This window comes from Emydura macquarii, unplaced genomic scaffold, assembly GCF_026122565.2.
Source record: "Emydura macquarii macquarii isolate MOO-44397 ecotype Brisbane River unplaced genomic scaffold, CSIRO-AGI_Emac_v2 contig_3534, whole genome shotgun sequence".
In the NCBI taxonomy this organism is placed as follows: Eukaryota; Metazoa; Chordata; order Testudines; family Chelidae; genus Emydura; species Emydura macquarii.
In genome coordinates, this window is record NW_027133671.1 from 275,482 (window position 1) to 301,898 (window position 26,417).

The following is a 26,417-nucleotide window of genomic DNA, read 5'->3' on the forward strand; positions in this document are numbered from 1 at the left end:
GGCAGATGCCAGAATCCTTCACTTAGCCATACTGCCTCTCAGAACAGATGTGCCAGATCCATGGCTGGCCTGTGACACCTGCAGTAGGACTAACTCCTGCCTAGCCAGCATCCCAGAATGCCGGGAGATGCAGTAATGAATGGACACAAGTAAATGCAAAGAATAGTTAAACATAGCACTCAGATGCCCCCCATCTCTAACCACTAAACCATGCTCCATTTCCAGAGCCAGCACTAGAACTCAGGAGTTCCGCTTCCCAGCATTCTACTGCTGTCTAGCAATGAGCCGTGCGACCCACTGGGCCCACCTGTTGCATCCCCTGTAGGGCTTGCGCACGCAACCTGAGACACCACAGTGCTGTTTGCAGAGCAGAGCAAACACCGTGACCATCTGGTGACAGCCACACTATCACACACTCCACACTGAGGGGGCCTCTCATGGGAGCTGGGCACATGCTCCATTTCATCTTTACGCTGCATTTAGTACTGGAAGAAACGCTGCAGTGTCAGCTTTGCTACACCAGCTGAGTTTGCACTCATAACAGAGTTGTTAACTTGAGCCTATAGGTTTTCCTTCGCAGGGTGATGTTGCCGTGTTTGCCCCACTATAGATAATGGCTTTTATAAGATATAAAAGTTTATAGAATACAAAGTAGCCCAGCACTAGGCAAAGTGACGCATCCTCTAAGCTATTCTTCATAGGCCGTTTCAGCCAAAGGCAGCCTGAACCACCTATGGCAAGAGTATCTAAGAGCCTGTGCGGGAAAGCCCTGAAGCTAGGAAGAGAATGATAGTGCCATTGAATTTTAACCCATCGCCTAGGAGAATTTCAGATAAAAATCTACAAAAAGGCTCAGTTAAAGCTATATCTACATTGCTCTGAAGGCCAATAGAATTTATTTCTTTTCTAGAGAACGCTTGTGGTTTGATCCCCATTGCGTTCTAGAGGAGTTTGCCCAAAGGGAGGGCAATCCTCGCACACCCAGGTAATTGCCCTACAACTGCAGAAACGTACTTCTCCAGCAAAGAGGGGCACCAGAGGGGAGGAAAGGAATAAAGTGTCTGGCATCAGTGAAACCCCTAAACCAGGCACTGAGACACAGGTCAAATGGTGTGAGCCTCTCAGTCAGACATCCAGGGCTGCAGTATCTCGACAGGGTCCTTCAGCAGCTGTGCATGCCCCCGGGTCTAGCTGCGAGTCTTTCCGCTTTGCGATAATGGAGCCAGGATGTTTGCAGCCGGTGCTGTGGGAGCTTGTTTGTGCCGCGTTGGTGGTTTGGCAGGTGTGCAAGCCATTGCCTCAGGATCTGCGCTTACAAGGCTGGGCAGGTCTGCAGGGACAGCGCAATGGGAGTGAATTAATTCACAGTCTCACCAGCCTCTGCGAGGGGCAGGCAAGGCACTCCTCAGACAGCAGCTTGCAGCCTTGGTGCAGGCCACAGCCCAATAACCACAGCCCGGGCTTGGCTCTTTCCTCCTTCAGAACCACAGCCACTTCACCAGATGGGAGTCGGCCCTGTTCTGGGAACATGCCGGTTTTCTCTCCCTGCTGGGGAAGGAGTAAGCCCCGCCCACAGCGCGCGCTGCATGGTTGCAGTCTATTTTTAGCACACCAGTGCCATGCGAGCTAGCGCAGATTTGTCTCTCTGAGCTGGGAATTGCCCACAGCTCCAAGTGCAGATAGGCGTGCAGCATAGGTGGGGCGAGGAACCAGAGAACCTGAGAACCTGAGTCCTGCCACCCAAAAGTACCTGCTAAGCCCCTCCCCTGGAATCCACCAACCCCTCCTAACTGCTAAGCCCCTCCCCTGGGATCCGCCAACCCCTCCTAACTGCTAAGCCCCTCCCTGGGGTCCACTAACCCCTCCTCACAGCTAAACCCCATTCCTCTGAGCAGCACTGTTCAGTCCCAGGCACTAAGGTCTACCATTTTCCTTGCAGAGGCCCTCAAACTGTGGGGTAGAGGGCATGGCAGGGCCTGGGCCAGCCCCACCTGGGGGGTGAGGAGGAAGTGCCAACATCACCCAGCCCTGCTCTGTTGCCATCTCTGCTCCTGTCCTGCCTGCCCCTTGGCTGCAGCCCCAGCCTCAGCTCCTGGCTGGCCCTGGCTCCCAGCCACTTTGCGGGCCCTGTTCCTGGCCCCACGCCTGCAGCTGGAGCTCCAGCCCCCAGCCCAGCGTTAACACATTGAAGTGTCTATGCACCAATGCAACGGGCATAGAAAATGAGCAAGAAGAACTGGACGAACCCAGCCTGTGACTCAATGCGGGATTGGACATTGTCTGGCTATAGGGCATGTCCAGTGTTATTGTTGATGACAGATGTTTTGGAAGGGAAACCATCACTGAGCCGCCTGCCCCAAGGCATAAATCAATCTCCAACTGCTGGAGACTAGGAAGAGACCCACTATGGGTGGGGCGATTGCCCCACCTCTGCCCATCATGAAGTTCTGACACTTTCCTCAGATGACGCTGGTTCTGGCCATGGTCAAAGACAGGAGACTGGGCTAGATGGACCTGGGGTCTGGCCATTCCTGTGTTCTGATGACCCCCAGCGGCCGGGTGGCCCAGACCTCCCCTATTCCCACTGGAACCATCCTTGCCCTGCAGAAATCCCCAGAAAGTTCCTGTCCTTTCAATGCCCAGGGAGAAACGGACTCAGAAAGGCAGGCCCTCCCCCCAGGAAGAACTGAACCAACCCTCCTTCTTCCTCTACAATTACTGTCTCATCCCGCTTTCCTCCACCCCACTCTCCCACTGCCTTTGCTTGCCTTGCAATCACCAGGCTCCCCCCCCCCCCCAACGAGGATTCAGACCCACCTAGCAGCCTGTGCCCCCTAGAGTGGCCTCCTGGCATATTGCCGGCGGTGTTTGTCATCAACTCGCTCCAGGTACCAGGTGCCAGGGAACAGGTCAGCCTTGGAGCCCTGGGGAGTGTGGTTCACTGCAGAGAGAAGAGAGGGATTGAATGGTGGCTGCCCCGTGGGGCTGTAGGCAACCTGGCAGCATTGCTGTGCTCTGCCAAGGCAGGGACCTTGCAGCCGCTGACATCAAGGCTATGCCAGGGCACAAGGAGAGTGGCAGCGGCTGGACCCTGAGGTCTGGGTCTCCCTGCAGGCTCACAGCGCAGTTCTGTATGAGCAGCCCTAGCTGGGATGAGGAGATCTGAAAGTGACCACTGGAACCTGATGCCAGGTCTCCAGACTCCCAGGCCTGGGCTGCAGTTGTAGTGCCTGCAGATACACTACAGGGGAGCTGTCAGCCTATTCCCAGTGAGCGCCCACCAGCAAAGACACTCAGGGAGGGACGCTCCACATCCCAGCTCACTGGAGCTCCTGGCAGGCGAGGGCCCTAAATGATGCTCCAGAGCCCTGGCCAGCATCTTTCCACTCAGAGCCGTTCTCTGCTCGGTGACTGTGGGATCGAGGGGGTCCCATGCTCCCCGAGCAGGAAAGAAGGGTACCAGGGGCAGAAGAGACCTTAGTTTGTATGGTGCATGCCTGGGACTCTGCATCTAAAGCCAGGCTTCAGGGAGAAGAGACACCTGCCCTTTTCCTGGGCTTACCAGGTACCCAGGGGTTTTCAGGCCCGTCCCTAGAGGGGACCGGGTGTGGGTCCATGTCAGGTGTCTGTCAGTGACTTGCAGCTCACACGAGCTGGCTGCCATGCAGATGCCACTTGGATTCACCACCACACCCCAGCCACAGCAGCACATTCTGCATGAGCGTCCCAGTAATGCCGTGGGCCCAATCCTGCACCCTCATCCCCTCCCACACACACACTTCGAGAGGAGCAGGAGGTGCTCAGCCTGGCTGAAAATCAGGCACTTCCTCAGGTGCCTACACGCGGATTTAGGGGTCCAGTTGGAAGTCCAGCCTCACTGAGTCATTGGCCCCTGAGTGCTAGCTGCAGCTGCCTGTTTCTCCCCCATCCTGTGCTCCCTCACCCAGGTGATGGCTTTCCTCTCTCTGCTTCATGATCTCTGCAAACTCTTCCGGGGGCACACGCTTCCGGGAATCCAGGCGTGTCTGCAGGTCGGAGAGGCTGGAGACCAGCTTGTCCAGGGGGGAACCTGGCAAAGAGAAAGCCCCCTGGTGAGCCAGCAAGCCAGGTCAGAGCAGGGAAGCAGAGGGGTGCCCACTGGTTCGGTAGCCAGCAAATGCTGCAGCAGCAGGTCACAACTCCCCTGCAGGAGATGGGTATCTGAGTAATTGCCCATGCCAGCCAGGGCTGTCGCCACAGGCTCTGTACACCCTCTGCCACCTTCCCCACATAGGCAAAGCCACTCAGAAGCTGACAAACAATCTCTAACGGATCCCTCCTTGCCCCACCATGTGGGCCTGAGCTCTGATCCCAGGACCCAGCTGGGGGTAGGAACGCAAGCAGCCCTTGCGCACTGGGGGAACGGTTTCCCTAGGGCTTTCTGCCATCAAGCCCTAAGTCGGGTCGTAGTCCAATATCAGCTAGCTGCCGAGGGGCTAGGAATAAACTCCCCACCACCATCATGGGCAAGCAATTCCCCAACTGCCCCACAGGGTTTGTGCAGCTGTCTCTGGAGCATCAGGGGCTGGCTGCTGGCACAATCAAAACTGGCTAGATCCTGGGTCAGGTTTCCTGCAGCAATTCCAGGGCCCCCTTTACAGCAACCTGCTGGAAGTGTCCCCCCAAAACCTGTTCGATATAAAGCCTCCAAGCTACAACCCTCAGCCTCCCTCCGCTCAGCCCCGGCCACGTAGCAGCCCCGGAGACACCAGTGCCCTCCCCATCAGGGAGCTAGAAGTCGCCCCTTGCTGTGGGGATGGGGGGGGTCACATCTGTTCTTCCGGCAGAGGGGTCCAAATCAAGGATATTGCACAGGGCTCACATGACCTGGCCATGAGCAGAGCTGGGGCAGAGTTGGGTCTTTGCAGCCAGAACACCACTGCACGGGGCATGTCCAGGCCCACTCTCTGCCCCCAGCCCTGCTCTAATGCTGTCTGCACCTGCTCTCACAAGTGACATGTACAGCCATGCCCTGGGTCGTCCCCAGGCCAGAACTGTTGTGGGACCCACCATGGCCATCACGACCCCCTGCAGAGCACGAGGGCAGACGAGCGAGGAGAGCAAATAGGAAGGGACTCACCTGGGGCAGCGCACTGTGAGACGCTCATGGAAAACAAGCTTGCAGCCAATCCCGAGCCGTAAGAAAAGGCCCCGATCCTGGAGCCAGCTAGCTGCTGAGCCGAGTATCTGCGGTAATGCAAACCAAGCCATCAGCGGACAGCGTCCGCACTAAAGGCCGGACACCCCAAATCCTGGGAGCTGCCCGCAAGTCCTGGCACACAGATGTTTTAAATTGGGGACAGGGGCAGCCAGAAATGGCACCTGGCTGAGCCACAGAAAAGCTCCCCCTGCGTGACATCAGGCAGGCCTAGGAAGCAAGCGGAGCAGGGCAGGACAGGTTCGCCTCCGGTCCCTAGCGTGCCGGACCATGGCATCCAGCCGGCGAGGAACAGAGGCCAGTTTTGGAGCCGCAGGGGGACACCGCCGCCGGCTGGTTTGGGGGCAGACTAGTAAGGTGCCTGAGGAGCCTCAGGACACCAGAACAAAAGCTACTGCAAGGAGCAGGCCCAGGCTTTCCATGCCAGCAGGATCCCTGAATGGGGGCCTAGACACGGGTGAAAACTGGGGGGGGGGCACTACACCCCCAACCTGTATACCGGTCCCCAGGCAGGCAGCAGGAGGCTCACGCTGGCCACAGGGTGCCCTTTCTGCACTGGGGCTGCAGCCACTTGGCCCCCAGGCCTCCCTGAGCCCCACTTCGCCCACGCCCCGGCCTAATGCCCCACGGGTGCAGATGTGGCTAAATCAGTGCAAGCTGGGCTCCCACGTCCTGGGTCCCGTGCTTCCACCAGCACCCCCTTGACTTCCTGGCGGGCTCCCACAAGGAGCCCATGACCCCCCGGGAGGCCCAGTGACTCCCCAGTGCTGGTGGTGAGGGGCTGTTATCCTAGCTCCAAGGACGTCATCCCTGGATGGGGTGCTATAGAGAGTGGCACCCCCAGATATTGCGGCTGGGGGAGGCATTACTCCAGATATTGGGTTATGAAAGAACACGGGGGGCATCCCTCCAGGTAGGTGGGCAGAGACTGGTGGAGGGAATTACACCCAGAGCAGGGGGGCAGGGAGATTTCCCCCCAGCAACAGGACGGGAGGGGAAGGAAGGGCAGGAGGCAGGGAGGGGAATCTCTTAGCTCTGCACCACCCCTCTCTGTACCACCTCCCCCCTTCCCTTCCTGGGGCAGTGGGGGCAGGACCCATGGGGGTTTCCTATGGGGTGCAGGGAGGTTTGCAGGAATGCAGGATCTGGGGGGTTACCTATGGGGATGCAGGGAGTTCCTGTGGGCGGTCTGTCAGACCCTCCCCAGGGTGAGAGGACAGGATCTGGGGAGGGTTCCCTATACCAGGGGGTCATCTCTGGGAGTGCAGGGTGATCTGTCAGTCCCTCCTTGGGGTGGGGAGGCAGAATCCAGGCTGTCTGTCGGTTCCTCCCTGGGACAAGGGAACAGGATCCGGGGGGACCCCTATGGGGGTGTGGGGCATCTCTAGAGGTGCAGGGGGGGTTGTTGGTCAGTAAATCTGGAAGTTAGACCTCTACCTATTATTCATAGTACTAAGCCCTCTGCACCCCACACGTCAAACTAGGCCTGTGAGCCTAGAAGGATAAGTTCAGACATGCCTCAAGAAGACAGCAGCCGGCAGAGCACCGGCCAGGAGAGCCTGGTGCATGGTGATGGGCACGTTACGAAAGGGGGCGACCAGGGGACGCTGCTGCATCTCAGGCAGAATTCAGCGCCAGGAAGAGAGTGGGCGCTGAGGGCCAGGCACAGCCAGGCTCTGCACAGCGGAGTTAGCACTGTCAGCCTTGCAGTGCACGAGTGCTGACCTGCGGGAGCCGGGACAACCCCACCCTGCCAGGTGCTGAGTCTCTTTCTTTCCCCTCTGCTTCTGAAACACACCCTGGGTCTGGTTAAACAGCACCTGCCCCTTGGATTTCATTGAAACTAGCGTGGCTGTCCCCCTGCTGGAAGAGCGAGCCTCTGCTTGGGGGGGTGGAGGGAAAACAAACAGCAGGCATCCCCCACGAGCTGCACCAAGCCTACCCTGGAAGGAGGTTTTTGCGGGAGGTGCGCCCTCCCTTGACAGGTACACAGAGGGCAGGTGCAGATCCGGCAATGCCAGGCAAGGAATGAAATTTAAAGCAAGGTAAAGTTGCAAAGCAAAGTGCTGAAGGGGGGAGAAAAGCACGGAGAGGTGATGGCAGAGACCAGGCCACTGAGCACCCTGGAACTGGCCCCTTCCAGCACCGAGCCCCTGCCGGGAGCAACTGCGGCCAGAAGAAGGGTGCAAGAGCAAAAACTTTGTAATGACAAAAGCTACATCCCCCACCACCCACACCCCTCACACCCGGCGTGTTCCCTGCCGGCATGCAGGAGCCCCTAGGCCTGGGGAGGCAGAGATGGGGGCTGGCTCGGGAGAAAGGGGGCCGGGCACTGGGACTCACTGTGCGAGGAGAGAGGCGAGGCAGCCATACATGGACGGGGTGTACATGTTGCCGTTGCGAGAGGAGAGAAGTAGTGAGGGCTTGGTTTTCTGGCTGAACATTTCCAGACTAGCTTTCTGAAAGGCCTTCTCCACGTCCCTGTCGGAGTAAGTGTCTTCCAGCTTCACTCCCCTGGAAAGGAGGAGGAGGCAGGTCACTAAATGTCTTCAAAACCAGCCAGGGGGACAAACTGCTGGGTGAAAACACACCAGCTGCCCGGCCCAAATCCCTTCCGGCAGTACAGCTACCAGACGGGGCCAGCTCTGCGCTGAGTGGATTTCCCAGGAAATACTTGTGGGGAGAAGGCAACGTCTCAGCTCTGGCCCCAATATTTTGAAGCTGCGCCCTGAGGGGTAACCCACAGTCTGCAGATCATCTGTTACACCAGCACAAGCTCAGAGGCTCCACCTGGATAAAAGAGGGACTCCCTGATTCATGGTGGGCTTGCACTGAGCCAAGGTGGTTATGAACTTATAATCACAGAGAAATCACTTGGAGGGGTTTGAAGGACTGTTCACTGCTAAAGCCCTTGATGGAGTCAGGGGGTGAGCTCCAGTGAGCTTGTTAGCACAGGTGTAGGTTCATTTACTGTTTGCTGTGTTTTCTCTGTAACGCTTTTACCTTAAGATTAAATGTGCTTGCTTAGAAAGAGCCGTGTGGTAACTCAGCAAGTGTGAACAATTATGGTGTGCAGAGCTGCTGCGGAGACAGACAAAGCAGGCGTGCTTCAGCAGTCTGGCTTGCTGGGGAATTCACTGTGTAGGCAGAGAACTGTCTAGCCTGAAAAGGCTCCGGTCAGGAGGGAGAGAGACACACATGTCTCTGCCCAGGAGAGGTGGTGGCTGGAGAGTAGGAAGCCTGAGAGTGGATGCCCTGGCTGGATCTCAGAAGGGGAATACAGGTGCAGTTGCCTTGAACTATGAGACCACACAACTATGATTAAGGCATTTTAGTGTATATGGACCTAGATAAGATGAAACTGATTTTAAAAGGCATGTAGTGTAGTTGTAGCTGTGTCGGTCCCAGGATATTCGGGAGACAAGGTGGGTGAGGTAATGTCTTTTACTGGACCAGCATCTAAAAGGTATTACCTCACCCACCTGGTCTCTTTAAAAGTCATATTGTTTTTTCATTTTTTGGCAGCCCTTATGTGGTTTTGGGGTGGTCTCAGCACCCTGGCTCATCTGCATGGATGAGATTTCCCGGGCGGGACCATGAGAATTCAAGCAGGGGTGAGATTTTTGTGGAAGGGGCTGAGGAAGCTGTCTCGGGAAGGGTGGGGAAAAGGGGGCAGGAATTCAGGCAGGTGAAATGTCCCTAGTACACATTCACAGGGCCACTGGGTCACAGTTCAGGTTGTTTGGGTTCCCTAATGGTGCATTTCTTTATCATAACATGTTTGTACTTCTACATTTAGCTTCATCTGGGAATTTCTTGGGTTTGGTGGTGCAGGGATAATTGCACCCTCTCTGTAGTGTATTTTACCCTGAATTACTTCTCCGCAAGCTCAGCTTTCTAGCATTGTTTGTGTCTTGGAGTTGGCTTTCTATTAAATGAGAAGTTTCACACATGAAAGCCGAACAAGAAACTCCAAGGCAATGCTACCAGCTGAGATGTTGAACTAGCTGAGACTTCGAACCAGCTGAAGATAGGAAGCATCAAGCTGAATTTTTTCAATAATTGAACATAGGGTCAGATTCCCAGGAACACTTTAGCTGCTTCACCTCTCTCTGAACCAGCACAGCGCAGCCAGAGCTCAAGGACAGGTTAAACTGAGCTGATGCTTGCTTGCTTTGGCAGAGCAGTGTAGTCATTTCCCACTACTTTCTGTCCTCCAAACGCCCTCTATGCAGCTTCACCTCCTGTTCACAAAACCCTCCCCAAGTCCACCCGCCTCTTTCATCCCCACAAGTTCCCCCTGTGCATACACCCTACACATTACCCTGCACATACATACAAACACCCTGCTTCCCCCTCCTCCCCAAATTTGACCTGCCTTTTGAGTAGATCTGGGGCGATGGGCAGTTTGGAAAAGATATTTAGATTGCTGGTCGCTTTTGGTCCCTATTTTTCATAACTGAAAGATGTTCATGAAGAAAGTGTGGGCCCCTTAGAGAATGAGGGAGGATGTGGAGAAAGCTGAGGTACTCAATGCCTTTTTTGCCTCTGTCTTCACAGACAAGATCAGCTCCCAGACTACTGTACTGGGTGGCACAGAATGGGAAGGAGGCGAACATCCCGCAGTGCTGAAGGAACAGGTCCAAGACTATTTAGAAGGATTGGACATACACAAGTCCATGGGGCCGGATGCAATGCACCCGAGGGTGCTGAGGGAATTGGCTGAGGTGATTTCAGAGCCATTGGCTATTATCTTTGAAAGCTCATGGCAACAGGGGGAGGTCCCTGAGGACTGGAAAAAAGCAAATATAGTGCCCATCTTCAAAAAAGGGAGGAAAGAGGATCCAGGGAACTACAGAACAGTCACCCTCACTTCAATCCCTGGAAAAATCATGGAGCAGGTCCTTAAGAAATCCATTTTAAGGAACTTGGAAGAGAGGAAGGTGATCAGGAACAGTCAACATGTATTCACCAAGGGAAAGTCATGCCTGACCAACCTGATTGCTTTCTATGATGAGGTGACTGGCTCTGTGGATGTAGGGAAGGCGGTGGATGTGATATACCTTGAATTTAGCAAAGCTTTTGATACGGTCTCTCATAGTATTCTTATCAGCAAGTTAAAGAAGTATGGGTTGGATGAATGGACTATAAAATGGATAGAGAACTGGCTAGAGCATAGGGCTCAACGAGTAGTGATCAATGGCTCCATGTCTAGCTGGCAACCAGTCACAAGCGGAGGTCCCCAGAGGTCGGTCCTGGGGCCGGTTTTGTTCAACATCTTCATTAATGATCTGGAGGATGGGTTAGATTGCACCCTCAGCAAGTTTGCGGATGACACTAAGCTGGGGGGAGTGGTAGATACCCTGGAAAGTAGGGATAGGATACAGAAGGACCTAAACAAACTGGAGGATTGGGCCAAAAGAAATCTGATGAGGTTCAACAAAGAAAAGTGCAGAGTCCTCCACTTAGGAAGGAAGAATCCCATGCACAGCTATAGACTGGGGACAGACGAGCTAGGCAGCAGTTCTGCAGAAAAGGACCTGGGGGTAACAGTGGATAAAAAGCTGGATGTGAGTCAGCAGTGTGCCCTGGTTGTCAAGAAGGCTAATAGCATATTGGGCTGCATTAGGAGGGGCATTGCCAGCAGGTCGCAGGAAGTGATCATTCCCCTCTATTCGGCATTGGTGAGGCCGCATTTAGAATATTGTGTCCAGTTTTGGGCCCCCCACTACAAAAAGGATGTGGACAAGTTGGAGAGAGTCCAGCGGAGGGCAACAAAAATGATTAGGGGGCTGGAGCACAGGACTTATGAGGAGAAACTGAAGGAACTAGGCTTGTTTAGTCTGCAAAAGAGAAGAATGAGGGGGGATTTGATAGCGGCCTTTAACTACCTGAAAGGGAGTTCCAGGGAGGATGGGGCTAGGCTGTTCTCGGTGGTGGCAGATGACAGAACAAGGAGCAACGGTCTCAAGTTACAGGGGGGAGGTCTAGGTTGGACATTGGGAACAAGTTTTTCACTAGGAGGGTGGTGAAGCACTGGAATGGGTTACCTAGGGAGGTGGTGGAATCTCCATCTTTAGAAGTTTTTAAGCTGAGGATTGACAAAGCCCTGGCTGGGATGATATAGCTGAGGTTAGTCCTGCTTTGAGCAGGGGGTTGGACTAGATGACCTCCTGAGGTCCCTTCCAACTCTAACATTCTATGATTCTATAATTCGCCCCATTTCAAAATGGCTCCCACCGCCCATTGTTCTCAATAGGACTGAAACGACAGGGGCACTCAGGGATCATGGCACTCTAGGATGTGAGGAAGCGGGGGTGCACACAGACACGGGCTTCAGTCCTGCTGGGAACAAGAGGAGATAGGAGCCATTTTGAAAAAGGGCAGCGCATGGAGTTCTCTAGGAGACCGCTAGCCTTCAGCCTCTGTGGAAGGAGAAACCTTCAGTTATGAAGAATGGTGTGGGGGGAATGATCATGATTCTAATAACCAATTTTTCAGATGAGGCCTATGCAGTAGATCTCAGGGAGTTTTAACTCCACGGAGAGTTTGAAGAGTTGATATGATTCTGTCACTGAGATTATAGGGGCAAAAAAAGGCAGGTGTAAAATTAAAGATATGGCCTTCAAGAAATTAGAGACACAAGGTGGGAGAGGTAGTATCTTTTATTGGACCAACTTGTGTTGGGGAGAGTTGGTCCAGTTAAAGATATTACTTCACTCACCTTGTCTCTCTAAGATCCTGGCACCGAGATGCCTACAACACTGCAAACATCCTTTAAAACACGGGATCCCTAAATTTGATTTGTGAATTCTCTGAAAATTCATTATGCTCCACGATCAGCCACTCCAGTTACGGGAGGAGTTGCAGTACTTTCATACATAATGGAGAGGCTGAATCCTGGGTTTCAGTGCACATCTCCGCTCAGATTTAATTATTGAGTTACTACTGACACCCCGCCCCGCAACAAACAATCCTCCTCTGTCCACAGCAAAACACCTCCCAAAGTATCACTAGACACAGGAGTCGCCTATTTGCCACAGTGTCTACACAAACCTTAAGAATGGCGAGGCAGTTGGACGACTGAGACCCCAGCCCGCCATGCTACCTGCACCGTCTCTTTGTTTCCTTCTGCTCCCCCTGGCTGTATCCGCCTCTTGTCTTTTGTCTTAGATTGCAAGCTCTTTGGGGCAGGGTCCAGCTCTATGTTCTGCATCTATGAGGTCCCGGTCTGTGACTGGGGATCTCTAGGCAGTGAGGGTGAGGCTACATTCCTGCCCATTGCCTCTGGCTCTGTGGTCGCCCCCACTGTGGCCAAAATGCACTCAGCACCCCAGCAAACAGTAGCGAGCCATGTCCCACCCCAACCGCATGCATCCCCCAAGGCAGGAACCCTATTTGTCCTAACATCCATAGCCCCTGCCAGTGCCCTCGTACCCTCTGAATATCCACAGCTTCTCCGCGAGCACTGCCCCAGACCTACCCTCTGTGTGCCAGCCAGCCAGCATCCCGAGCTGGGCGCTCACAGACCCTCCTGCTGGCCAGAACGCACGCCGCCACTGCCGGAGGAGTAACACACGCCATGACATCCGCCACCCTGGCAGGGAAACCTTCGCCTTCCCATCTCCCGCTGCCCTTGCAAAGGAAACCACACACTCACCCCAAACACCCTCCTGGAATCATCTCATTCCCTGAGCCTCCGCAGCCCCCCAAGGAAAAACTCCATCCCCACTTGGACAATCCTGGTGTGGCCTGGAGCGCTAGCCTGGCACTCCGGGGACTGGGTGCTATTCCTGGCCCTGCCACTGGCCTGCTGGGTGACTTTGGGCAAATCACCTCCCCTCTCTGCGCCTCACTTTCCACACCTGTAAAAGGAGGAGGATGCTGATCTTCTTTGTACAGTTCTGCAGAAGACAAGCACTAAATACAAGCTGGGCATTGTCAGCATCATTATTATTATTAATAGACACCAAGAAAAATTGGTCCCTGACCTTGTGCAGTCCCTATGTGGACCCAGCTAGGAAAACATCTGCAGCCCCCACTAGCGGAATTGCCTTTCCACAGGTGTTGGCAGCCAAAGGGACTCTCACTCCCCTGAGCAGAGAGCACTCCTGCTCTGTCATGCTCACCCACCTGAAGGCCTGCAGGCCTTTGTAGATGCCGCTCTGCGTGTCGGGGTTAGAAGCGGCGAGGAAGTCGTTGAGCATCATTCGCCCCACAGATTTCTGCACCAGTTTGCAGAAGGGCGTGTGGAAGATCATGAACTGGAAGTCTTCGAGGGTAAAAGGCTTGTCCACTCCCACTGCAACAGAATAGGAGACGCGAGCCACCCATTAAAAAGACCCATCGACCCCACTCTGCACCGAGAGAGAGACCCACTGGCCTTGCACCAGGCACTGACGGCAGAGACCCATAGACCTGCCCCACACAGCCTTCCCATCCTGCTCAGGGAGACACACTGGCAACCCCACAGATGCCCGAAATGGGGACAACAGAGGGAGATACGTTCCCTCTCACACTTAACCAGGGCAGGCGAGTCACTCACAAAGCCTCAGCTCTCTGGCAGAGTCTCACCCTTCCTGCTGCAGGAGCCAGCTTGAAAAGGGAGCTGGAAGGGCTCTTGCAACCCATGTGCACCTCAGACCCAGCTGCTACTGCCTGAGGTCGGCCTGGGGGCATCAGGTTTCTGTGTTGGGGGAGGGTGGGTTACAGCGGCTATTCAGCACGTGCCCACACAGCCAGGTGCTCATGCCTTTGCCTGATGGGGCACGCCCTTGTGGCCCTGGCATGCTGCCACCAGCAAGTTCCCCAGGCATAAAGCACTGGACGAGTCACAACAGGGAAACACGCGGTGTGTCGGCACCATTTTAAAAAGGATTTAAAGTTTCCTCCAATGGAGAAAATGGCACCCACCATTTCAACATATGCATCTTTCTGTCTGATCACCCAGACATGTCTGGCCCCTGTCCCTGTGTTAACCAGCCTCTTTCAAATTGTTCCCCCAGCACTTTTGTTTGTCTGGCTAGGAGCCTGGTAAGAGCCCAATAAATGACAGCTTCATTGACTTTTGCGGCTCCACCTCTTAGCCCTGCCCCTGTGTTCCCACCACTCATGGCCCCTCCAGTCCATGGCCCCTCTGTCCTCCTACCCAGAAACCCACAGGCCCTACAACACAGGAGGAGAGCCCAGAGAGATAGCCAGTGACCCCCACAAAGGCAGAGGAGCAGGTACCCAGGCTGACGCAATGGGACCATGCACACAGAAGATTTCCTGCTTCACTCGTAGACTCTGTACCTTTCTGCCACCGGCTCTGGATTTTCTTGCGGTAAACAGAATAGCATTGATCCAGGGACCGGAAATAGCACTGGATAGAGAGTTTCCCATCCACCACAGGGTACTCTGAAGCTAGGTCTGGTTTGTAGAAATCGTACACATGTTCCATGTGTGTTCCCCGAACGCCTGGGAGGAGAAAAAACGGACTGAGCAGCGTGTATCGCAGACAGCAAAGGGACAGAACCGCAAACCATTGCCCCATGCACCAGAGCCCCAACTGCAACAAACCTCTCAGCCAAAACCCACCACAGCCCTTTGCAAAAAAAATTCACAACATTACATTTCAGGAGCCATTTTTCAGGGCCCACATCCTGTTCTGACGTCATCCTCCAGCCTTCCTACCTGAGAGCTATGCTATGGAGAGAACTTGCTCTTGATGCACTTGAATTCTAGGCAGGATCTTGTACCAACCCTGCCAATGTAGTATCTGAGCTGATGTACTGCACCGGTCTCTAGTAGCTCACGTTTCCTACAAGCTGAAGGTTCCTGGCCTGGTATACCACACTGCTGTAGCCCAGCCGGGAGGGGATGAAGCTGTGTATAACTGAGTCCAGGCTTTGTCTGCCAGGGTGGGACAGAGTCTCTCAGCCAGCCGGAGAGAGCAGAAAGCGTTACTCATGGATGCTGCTATGTGACAGCTCAATGTCAACGAGGAAGCCAGGCACCTCCGAAGCGATGGACTGAATTGACCAACTGACCATTTGTGCCACTCTGGCTGCAAATTCCGCACAGTGCTTTCCTCTGTCCTCCAGCAACAGGCCAGCCTGGTGGCGGTGGTGCAGCTGTATGTGGTGATGGAGGGGCACAGCTGTGGGTTATCTGCACACTGGTAGCACTTGAGTCAATGCTGTCGGGTCAGTTCTCCTAGTGGCTGAGTGTAGACGCTGCATAGGCACGGTGAAAGAATTGGTCCTTGCAGGACGCCACCCATGACGTGTTCAGAGGCAGCTGCACAGTTTCCTTTCACCACCCTGTCAGCCCGTCCCTCCAGGATGGGTTTAAACCATTTTAGTGCGCTCCCCAGACCCAGCCCCTCTCTTCGGCAGGACAGCAGTATCATGGCTGGCCGAGGGGAACGCCGCAGAGAGGCCCAGGAGGCTGAGATTGGATGGCTGCCCTCTATCCACTGTCAGCAGGCGTGCATCCTGCAGTGCCACTGACGCACTTTCAGGCCCATATCCTGTCCTGAATCCAGACTGTGCCAGGTGTAGAATATTCACTTTGGTTAGACGGGCAGGTACTTGGCCTCTGGCTAGCTACGCTGTGAGCTTGCTCAGGATGGGAGGTTGATCCTAGATGGGGCCTAGCTAGACCCAACATATCCACGGCGGGTTTCTTCAGTGCTGGGGGGACTGTTGCATGTTTGAAGGAGGAAGGAACAATTCCTTCCCTGAATGAGGTGGTGGCTGTTTGGTCAGGGATGGCACCAGCTGCTCAGGACTCTCTGTCACAAGCCAGGCCAGGCCTGAGGTGGACTCAAGCTCTTGGGTGAAGCCTCCTTCAGGTTGCCCAGTATTCCTTGAGAAAGTAATGCACAGCACTCCAGAGACACAGGCGGTGGTTGCTGCTGGTGGTTGGATGCAAGCGGAGAGAGTCCTGGTTTAGAAGCCTTCCTGAATGGGCATTAGCAGGACTCTGGGTCTTTGTGGCGCTTGGAGCTGTCTTCAGTTGTGTGCTGTAAGACTGATGAAGCTGTTTACCACCCTGGACAGCTCCTTAGGGTAGCTACTATGGAAGCCGATAGGCCCATTCTCTGGGCCTGTAATGCAGCTGCAGCCTAGACATGGGGAAACTGTGTGTTCCAGTCTGCTTCAGCCTTCATTTTCTGCCCTGAGCCTCGAGTTTCTGCCCCTCCCCAAGCCAACTCAGCGCATGAGGGCAGCAAGGAGACAGAGAGGGAAGGCCATGGGGGTAGAGGCTGAAGCACAAGGATGGTGATTCACTGGTTCTTCAACCCCCCGGTCTGTGCCGGGTGGGCAGCTGCCCTGTAACAAGTGCAGGAATTTGATCATGTCTAAGAAGCTCTGTGTTCCAATCAGGCTTGCGGGCTGGCCTTGTCAGCAGCTCTCCCAGGTCACTACCTGCCTGAGGGGATGGCCCGGCCCAGCCAGTGAGTGGGCTGGGATGTGATCAACAGTGACATGGACTCTGAAGACCAATGTGTGGCCAGCTATGTGGGCTGGACCAGGGATGGCCTGTGAGAGTCCTAGGGAGGCAAGTGAGGGATTTAATATGCCAGGACGCCAAGTCAAGGGTCAGCGAGCACCTTCATGAACCCATCGTCTGTATGTGAGCATGAGCTCTAGGTTAGCTTTGGGCTCCTGGTTCTATCACAAGATAAAACAAGGTCACTTGAATCCATTCATCCGAGGCACCTTGTTTGGACTTGATGTCTGCAGAGAGGAAAGGATGAAGCAGCCTGCCTCCCGGCCCTGAGACAGGCTGGAGGGTGACAGTGAGCCAGAGCTACCATCCAGCCTGGTTTCTGCGATGCAAGCTGTATCTAGGCCTGCATCGCTGACAACGTGTATTGTTTGCTGGCGATGCACTTCACACAGACCAGCATCAGTTTTAATTCATGGAGCTTTGCGCTGTCTGCTTCAGGCCAATGGCTAAGTACCATTCCTGAGCAGTGCACAGGCAGCAGGTGTCTGGTATCCACACGCTTAGATGGTTCTTTCCTTGTGTGATTCCTGCCAGTTTGGATAGTGACAGGTAATACAGAGCATGCTACTGCACAGCCCCTGCTTGCCAAATGTCTGAGAAAAGGCTTGCTTTGACTCATAACTAAGGCCCTATTTGAATCGTGGGTGGTTTGTCAAATAACTGCGGTTGAGTTGCGGACAAGACATGGGAAATTGCGGAAAAGTAATAATTATTAATTTGGAAAAGCCAGAGAAGACCCATTTGCTTAAGAAACATTTGCTGGAACAATATAAACACACAAGTATTATGTTATGCCTGCTAATTTTTGTGATAACCAGACATTTTTCTGCAACTATATTACAGTCATTAATGCGTGGGGTGACAGCGGGAGCCCCAGCCATCAGCAGCTGACAACCAGGGTTCCTGCTGTCATCCCTGGGCAGCTGACAAAATTGTGATGGAAGCCTAATATTGTGGAATCTGCAATATCGCAAATTAAGTAGGACCTTACCCATAACACAACTGGAATGGGCGCAGCTAGAATAGCTTGTACCTGGGCTAGTAGATCAATGAAGTTGGCCAAATTATGGAAAGATTTCAGCTTCTCTGGATCTTCTTATTTATTTATTTTATTTCTCCATCTGTACTTAATTTTGTTGTTAATTATGTCAAGCCCCACATCTACTGGGACTGTGATAATTGTGTCTACAGTCTGTAATCTGTCAAATTCTTCCAAAATTCCCTTTATTTGTTTTTGCAAATTTAGTGCCTCTTAGTAAAATCCTTTGTTGCATATCTTCCATGCTCTGTTTTCATCGAAGTCCTTGTGCTTATCACAAGTGTCAACACACTTATGCTAGCTGAATGGACATGTACAGACACAGGGCTAGAGACTCAGCTGGTGAAAGCCGACATAGCTATACTGATTTCGGTGGAGCCATGCCCAATCACACTTGACTCACAGTTTCTCTGAGAGCACCACCAAGTATTGTTGAAGCTGGGGCATCAATCGTTCTCTCTTTATTTAACCAACCATGAGGCTGATGGCAACTGTGGAAATTCAGCAATTCTTTGCAATGAGCTTTAGGAACATGTTAGATGTTGTGTCTTGTCATGGGGTGTGTAGACCCCCTGTGAGCCTGGCCATCAAGGTATTAATACTGGCCATACATTGGCAGCCCCACAGCAACAGGGAGACTAAAAGTACCGAGAAGCAGAGGGGTCAGGGTGGCTGCCACAAGAGCAGGCAGGCCAGAGAAAGAAGGTCCTGCCAGAAAGCTGGTGAGAAGCCACCCCAGAATGACAATGACTCAGAGAGCGGACAGCCAGAGCCACGGGCTGCAGAAACTTACAGACCCAAGGGAGGTAGGAAGGAGCTCAGGGCACAGCAGGAGAATTGTGGAGGAGCAGATTCTGCCTGCCTGGGTTGAGAGCCCTGAGCTGGACCCAGTGGAGTGGGTGGGCCCAGATTCTTTTACATATTCCTTACCAGCCAAAGGGTGTTCCAGGCTCCTTGAAGACAAAGCCCAACTAACCCCCGCCAAACATAAGGGGAAGCCCGTACACCCCAGCGGGACAGAAGTTAATGTTCTCGACCCCAGAACAGGACTATAGAGATTCAGAGAAGAGGGGTGGACTGACCGCCTGATGATCCAAGCAGACTCTGTGCAATGCCCTGTCTGGCCAAAGGGAGGTGCTGATGCACTAGGGCACCACTCCAACCTGTCTTTCCATGAAGTTTAAGGAGCATGCTGAGCAGCCAGACATCAGGCAGGTAAGATGAATGCATCTGAGAAGTTCTTTCCTCCTTTACATTTTATTTTCATAAAGGTTTCCTTTGCATACTTCCCCCTCTGCAGTCCTGGACGGAGACTTCAGCAGCTGGGACTCAGCACTCCAAGGTTTTCTTTTCACACACAGATCCAGTTATGCCAGTGGCCAAGATTTTGAAAAACAGGAGCCTAAAATTAGGCTCCTGGTTTTCATTCCTATTTAGGCACCTAAGTGAGTGGCCTGATTCTCACAAGTGCTGGGTGCACAGCAGCTCCCGCTGACTTGGAACTAAAAACACAGCCCCGGCTCACAACCGATCATCCGGTTAAGAGCCGTAAAGTGTCCCTGTCCCAATCCCCATCCTGAAAAATGAATTCCTCGGGACCAGCAATTGTTGCCAGGCGCAGGAGGGGCTGGTGTCAAGAGACACATCCCCTGGGATCAGGCGTCTCCAAGGCTAAGCTGCCTAAAAGGGAGCTGAAGACCCAAAGGTTTGGAACAGATGTGTGATGGCAGCAGCAATCTCTCAAGGACTCCAGCCTACTCATTTCAGCTCATCGGAAGTAAGTCAGCCCTGACAGTGACCTATTCTGCAGCACATACTCCCAGGAAATACAGCTGCTCTATGAATGGTACCCACCTCTCTCCAGCACCAGAGGGGCATCTGGGCCAACCAGCATCGCCACCGCGCCTGCCCCTCCCGTGGGACGGGCATTGCCAGTGGCATAGACTGCAATGTCGCCACAGACCACCACAGCATAGCGCCCTAGGGCGGGATGAGAACAGACGTGGTTAGAGCAGCAGCATGAAAACATCCCACACAAGTCTCAGTCTCTGAGTAACCCTGAACCAAATGTTGCCCTGGAGCTGAGTTTGCATATACGGAAGGTGGGAAAATCCCTCGAGACTGGTGACATTAAAGAAATGGAAAGCCAGCAGTGTTCAGTACAGGTCAAAGTGAAACAAAAGGCCTTGGCAAACATGTGCCCTGCCTGCCCACCTGGCCCTCAGCCCGTGAGGCCACCTGACACCTGTACCCAGTAGACATTCAACACAGCTCAAAGCCGTTTGCCATGCTTAACATACTAGACGTGACCATGGACTATAAATCCCCTTCCATTGGCACAACAGCAGCCCCATGGAGAGGGATGAAGGAGGGTCCAATGCCCTAACCACAAGATGGGTCCTTGAGAGAGCTGGGTTCTAGTCCTGGATCTGAAAACAGGCCACGTGACCTTGGGTAAATAACTTAATTTCTGTACCTCACTCCCAGACTATGGCAATGTGTGCAGCCACAAACCATGACACACATGGTTGAGGACTGGAAAATTACTCATCTTCCTGGAGCTCTTCATGCCTGGAACAGCGCTGATAAGAACTCTGTGGCTTGGCTTGACCGAACTGCGTACGCTAAATAAAAAAACCAAAACTCTCTCATCTTTCAGGAAAGAACAGTAACTCTTCCTTTCTCCCAACCCTTGTCTGTCTTGTCTATTTGGACTGCAAGCTGTCTAGGGCAAGGATCATCTCTCACTATGTTTGTACAGCACCTAGCGCAATGGAAGAACCCCAGTGTCAGGTGGGGCTCTCGGTGTCACTATAATATTGATCAAGAATCTTACTCCCAACACTGCACCCTTTACAGACATTCATCTGTGTAATTTCAACGCTCCCTCTTTCAGCTAACAATGTCACAGCCCTTTTGACCTCTTACAGCCCAGTGGCTAGACTCCTCTCCCTCTGTCTGAGGGGTTAGTACTGCCAGCCATCTCGTTCTATTGGAACGCCTTACACGTCACATCAATAGCACAAGCGCAGTCCCTAGTGGACTTGCTGGAGGTAATGCAGCTCTACTCCCTGAGACTGGAGATCTTAAACTCTGGATTCCTCAGGGTTCAGCTATGGCTGCCCTGCTACTTTACCCACAGGGGATGGTGTTTAAAGTGTCAGCCACTGGAGACTGCAAATTTCTTAGAGGTGACCGGTAAAGGAAACAAAATTGAGCATGTGCTCTTTTCACCACCACCACCTGGCTTTGATGGATAAAGGGGGCCTGACTATTTACAAAGGTTTATTCTTCCTTGTTTTTATGTTAGAAATGTGGGAGTGTTATGGCCTGGAAGACTGGGATGGCTGCCAGAGCACTCGTGCAGTTCGGAAGGGGAGATGAAAGGTTTAGTCCCTTTAAAACTTGTTTGCTTTTGCTAGCATCTATTTAACTTCAGCGACTAATGTGTTGGGGGAAGGAAGCCTTTGCTAAACATCCAACATTCCTGTGAGAGATAACAACAGACATCCTCTGAAACATCCAAGAGATCCTACAGCCAGACCAGGGAAGCCCAGAGCCAGCACTCCGGATCCTTTTAAGGCAAGGACACCAGGATAACTTTAGAAGCCTTTCTAGCCCTCTTTACATCCTAATAAAAATCAAGAAAAGGGCGCAAGTACAATCTCTGGGGGGAAAAAATCTTTGAAAATCACCTTTAAAGTCCACAGACAATCCGCTGAGAGGACATTTACAGTGTCCCCTGTGCAGATAGGGGTCACGGCCATACTGCCATGGTGACAAGGCTTCAGACGTTGCCTGCTGTCATACCATCACAGATGCGCATCTACTCCCCACAAAGGGGGCTCAGGATGGGAGGACTATGAAGACAACATTGAGGCTAATGGGCTGAACATAAAAAACGTCAAGTGGCCCCAACCAGCAGAGAGCAGCTGACCCCCTGCCGTCACACTGCTCGGGGTGTCTTCTCAGCATTCAAGCAGCCAGAACCTGTACTTAATAATGCAGCTTTCATCTGAAGATGATACAGCTGCCACAGAGGCCAGCACTTGCTGTTCCCTACAGCTCCCGCCCAGGCTGCAGGCATGGCATCACATCACCTCCCCAAAATGGAGTGGGACCTTTGATTTCTGCAGACACTCCCCATGTAAAGTCCTTACGGAACAGTAGCTGCTCCACACATGGAGAGCAGAAGCCACCAGCAAGCCCCTGGCTGGGGAGTTTCTGGCCACAAGGGGGATTCCCCAGTTGGTGTAGCTAGCTCTGTGCCTCATTTCAGAGCCTCGAGAGCCACCAGTTTGGGGTATCAATCACTGGGAGGCCGGGAGAGCCATTGCCCCAGGCCAGCTCTCACTGGCAGCCCTGCCTGGGCCCAGAGTGATGGAGCCGCGGCTGGGGGTCCCTTCGCCCCCCCCCCCCCCCCGACTAGTTGGACACCACTCACCATCCCAGGAGCTGGACTCCACCCAGTCGGCAGAGTTGAAGAGGGAGGCTGTGCCGCCGTAGCAGGCGTTGGTGGTGTCGATGCCCTCGATGTCCGTGTTCCCCGAGTCCTGGAAGAGCTGCATTAGGACTGTCTTGACTGCCTTGGACTTGTCAATGATGGTCTCTGTGCCCACCTCCAGCCGGCCAACGGCATCCCAGGAAAGGCAGCTGCGTTCCATGAGGCGCTGCACCACTGTCAGGCACAGGGAGTTGATGTCCTCATGGGCTGAGCAGAAGCCCATCTGCTTCTGGCCCAGGCCCAGGGTGTACTTCCCAGCTTCCACCCCATCGTACTTCTCCAGTTCCACCTGTTCCACGTACTGCGAGGGGAAGTAAACCTCCAGCGCGAGGATGCCCACGTCTTTGGGCCACGAGTTGGACCGGGACAAGTGCTCCACGGAGGCGGTGGAGAAACTGAAAGACAAGGGGGAGCACTGAACATCCTCTGGCACATGGTGGGAGGAGCTCACAGACCCCTCGGGGCACAGACAGTCGCACAGGTGCACACACGCAGGCCTAGTGCAGGCCACGCCAGACACCTGAGACTGTGCTGGCGCGTTACACACGCCAACCCAACACAGGGCCCAGAAGAGATAGCAGAACCCTGTGGGCAGTGGTATCTGGCTGCACACCCTCACCCAATGCAGGCTGGAGAGCCAAGAGAGGACAAACCAGCTGCCTCACAGGCAGCAATGTGTTAAGTGTGCTGCCTGTCTCAGAGGTGCCCCCATTGCAGAGGGCTGTAAAGCAGTAGCAGGGTCCCCGCTCCATTGCTGCGCTGTGGGTCACTTGAGGACTCCCTGCTCTGTTCATTCCCTCAGAAACACCGGGCTTTGGCCACTGTCGGAAGACAGGATACTGGGCTAGATGTGCCATGGGTCTGACTCATTCCTTATGTTCTTTGCTTCATGCTCCAGAGGGGAATCTGCGTGTTATGGAACCTGTTTTCCCACCCTCCCCAGGCAGTGTTGGTTTTATTCCAAGTCACCCTTGTTTCCAGTTAGAGGTGATTAATAACAGATCTCTACTTGGAGAGGAACGAGCCCCTTTGCTGCTCTGCGTAGTCCGTTCCCCCAGCTGGTGAGGGGTTGTTCCGTACAGTCCACTTTCCAGCTATGTGTTAAATGTCCAAATTCAGGGGGCTCCCATCTGCTCCCTCGGGGTGTTATTCCACAGCCTAACAGCTCAGGCATGATTTCCTGACAGTCCATCCACGTTGCTTTTCCCTGAATTCCCTACCACTACTCCTAGCTTTCTGTCCCTCTCTTTCCCTGGTGTTTATGCTCAGCCGCTGTTTGCAGCCAGTTGCCAGGACATTAATTAGCTCATGTTTAAAAAGGCTCAGTTCAGAAACCACTGGAGTCAATGGGGCTGGGAGTGGCCCATTGCCTTCACTGGCCGTGGAATCCGGCCCAAAGTCTTCCCACACTTAGAGCGGCATGTTCCTATTAGAATCACAGCATGCCTGAGCCTCGCTGCACACAGTCTGCTCTTCGTAGCTTTCCCTCCAACTCCAGCCTCTTGCTGCTCATCTGAAATGCTTCCCAAAGTTGTCGCCATTCTCTTTCCGGAAAGCAGGGGCACACAGCTGGACCCACTCTTCCAGAGGTAGCGCATCACAGTTGCAGGGAGAGGCACTCGCCTCTCTCAGGTGCTGGACCAGGACGGCTTTGCATATGCAGCCAAAACAGATTGCAAACTGGTCTCTAGTTAGCTGCCATCTTCACCCCGAGGTCTTCCACCCTTCCTGGGGCCCAGCTCTCTGCCGCCCCCTGCACATCTGTCTTTGGGATTATGTGCCTCCACTTGGTTATTTTGAAACCCACATTTCGAATCCCTCCAGGGCCCTTTGTATTACTGCTCTGTCCCCCGCTTCTAACGCAGTACAGGGGGCACTGCACTCCCTTCTGCCGCCGCGTGGCTGTTGTGCCAGACCCCCATTCCCTGGCACTGCCAAAGATCCCCGCACATCACGCTGGGGCACAGAGTCTGCATGTAGAGCAGATCAGGTCTCTCCCCAGGACAGAGCTATTCAAACACACTCGCCGCTGACTGGGACTGTGCCTCCAGGATTCCCAGTGCATCCCAGCAGGGGCAAAGGAAGGTGCCCCCATGTCCTGACCCTCAGGACTGGCTCCCCAATCTGCTCCTCACCTGGCCTGCTGTGCAGCAGCTGTGAGGTGCGCTGGCCAAAGGGGCCACTCTGGTCTCTGCAGTGCTCGCTTCACATGCAAACAGCACCTGGTTTGTCTGAATAGCCGGAACATTTTCTGCAGGCTGATGGGCACGTAGCAGCAGCGAGGTGTCCTCCCTGGCCCCGCCAGCACTTATATAGATTCCCTGCAGCAGGGCCAGGCTACGTCCCTCCCTGCACTTATCAGGGGAGCGAACTGTGTGTGCCTTACTCATTGCTCAACCAAAGGTCACTGCACACTGGCCAACACGACAAAACAGAAGCACCCTTTCCTCACAGCCCCCTGGAGCTGTCTTTGCCACCCTCTCCTGAAGGACCCTACTCACCTCCTTAGGCATCTCCTTCCCCTGCACTGCACCTTCCTGCAGGCTTGCCCCATGCCCTGTGGGGCCTGCCCTTCTGCAGCTGCCTCCTCTCCACCCCCCCCCCAGCCCGTGCTCTGGGCGGGGGCATGCTGAAGGTTCCAGCCTGCACCCATGACCCCCTGGAGCCAGGAGCTCCCACCAGCACCTGGCAGAAGGTCAGGCACCTCCAGGGGGGATTCACCAGTGAAGTCTCCACAGCACCAAACTCATCCTTGCCAGATGGGCTCTTTCCCCACCACGTAATCCAGCATGCGGAGGGCTGGGGGGCAGTGGCAGGGGGACTGGCAGTGGAGAAAGAAAAAGCTAGAAACTTTTCCAGAAGGACAGAGCTATCCAATCTCTCCATCCCAGGACTGGGAACCAGTCTGTCGAGCCCTCCCCAGCCTGTGGCTAAGCAGGGGCATGCTACACTGCGTTGGTTGGTTGCATCCGAAACGCCGTCACCCTTAGCACAGAACCAGTCTTAGGTCTCCTTTGGAGCCCCACTGACACCTGAGTCACAGTGGCAGCTTGGTTCCCCTTTGGACTGTAGATGGATCCCTGACGAGGGCCAAGCTCCACAGACGGATTTAGGCTCCTAATGGCCAGGATTTCAATGGGAGTTAGGAACCAAAGTCCCTTGGTGGAGCTGGGCTGTTACCTCATACCCGAGCCTGTCCAGGGCGCTGCATGGAACATGATGGTGCCGTCACCGAGCTGGGCATATCCTTCCCTCCTCGTAGGCACTGCTGGGTCAGAGCCTGTGCACGCTGCACACAGGCACAGGCCCAGCAAGCGCCCAGCTGGTGTCCGTGCCCTCTCCCTCCAGCACCCTCACCCCCAGGGACTGGCTCAGGCAAGTGGGAGGCAAGGAGGTGTAACAGATGGAGGAGGTGCTTGGCGCCAGGCTGTTCCTCTAAACCCCTTGGGTGGCGGGTGGCAAGCCAGGGCTGCCCAGGGGCCCATTGTGCTAGGTGCTGTATGTACTCATCATCAGAGAGAGTCACAGTGCTCTCTCAGGACATCAGTTTTACCATCCAATAAGGGAGCACGACCTGTAGGAGCCGGAGCAGCAAGAGGGTGAGTCCCTGAGGGTAACAGTACAAGGAAGCCTTTTCACTGGCTGATGGGTGCTGGAACCAGCCCTCAGGGAATTGGATGGAGCTCCCATTTGCATGAGCAGTGGGAGCCAGGCTGCAATTGCGCCCTCCAGTCACAACTGTAATGCCACTATACATGATCATCAATAGCTATCATCACTATACATCATCAATAGCTGCCCTCCCAGCTGCTGCTTCCTCCATGCTGAAATCCCTTGGCAGCTCCTGAGAGGCCAGCTCCCTGTGTTGGGGGGCTAGCACAGAGGGGGGTGGGCACACAGCATGGGGCCAAGGTGCCCGCAAGCCAGGCTGCGAGGGAAGGCCTGCATCTCACGTCCGTGACAGTGCTGGCCGGCTCTGCCGGGGAAAGCTTGTTTTGCTGCCGGGGGCTCTGTTGACAGCAGAGTCCAGGCCAAAGGTCTCCTTTTGTTGTCTCGCAGTCCCCGTGTGGCTGTTTACAACAGCCAGCCTCAGCGCTGGCCCTTCCGAACTGCAGCAGGCACGGCTCTGCGACTGGCATGTTTTTCACCTCCGTTTGGGGGCTATAGGCTGCAGGTAT

At 54.2% G+C, this 26,417-nt stretch overlaps 1 protein-coding gene across 1 annotated transcript; it reads right to left on the reverse strand.

Moving 5' to 3' along the window:
* Nucleotides 1–798: 798 nt before the first annotated feature.
* Nucleotides 799–24,532, reverse strand: HMGCS2 (3-hydroxy-3-methylglutaryl-CoA synthase 2). The gene is made up of 10 exons (XM_067536354.1): nucleotides 24,375–24,532; nucleotides 22,180–22,634; nucleotides 19,590–19,715; nucleotides 14,492–14,656; nucleotides 13,331–13,499; nucleotides 7,541–7,711; nucleotides 5,120–5,226; nucleotides 3,944–4,069; nucleotides 2,818–2,941; nucleotides 799–1,330 (listed from the first exon to the last, which is right to left on the reverse strand). Exons 1-9 carry the CDS (start codon nucleotides 24,485–24,487, stop codon nucleotides 2,835–2,837), a joined length of 1,539 nt encoding a protein of 512 aa, XP_067392455.1. The 5' UTR covers nucleotides 24,488–24,532; the 3' UTR covers nucleotides 799–1,330; nucleotides 2,818–2,834.
* Nucleotides 24,533–26,417: the final 1,885 nt, after the last annotated feature.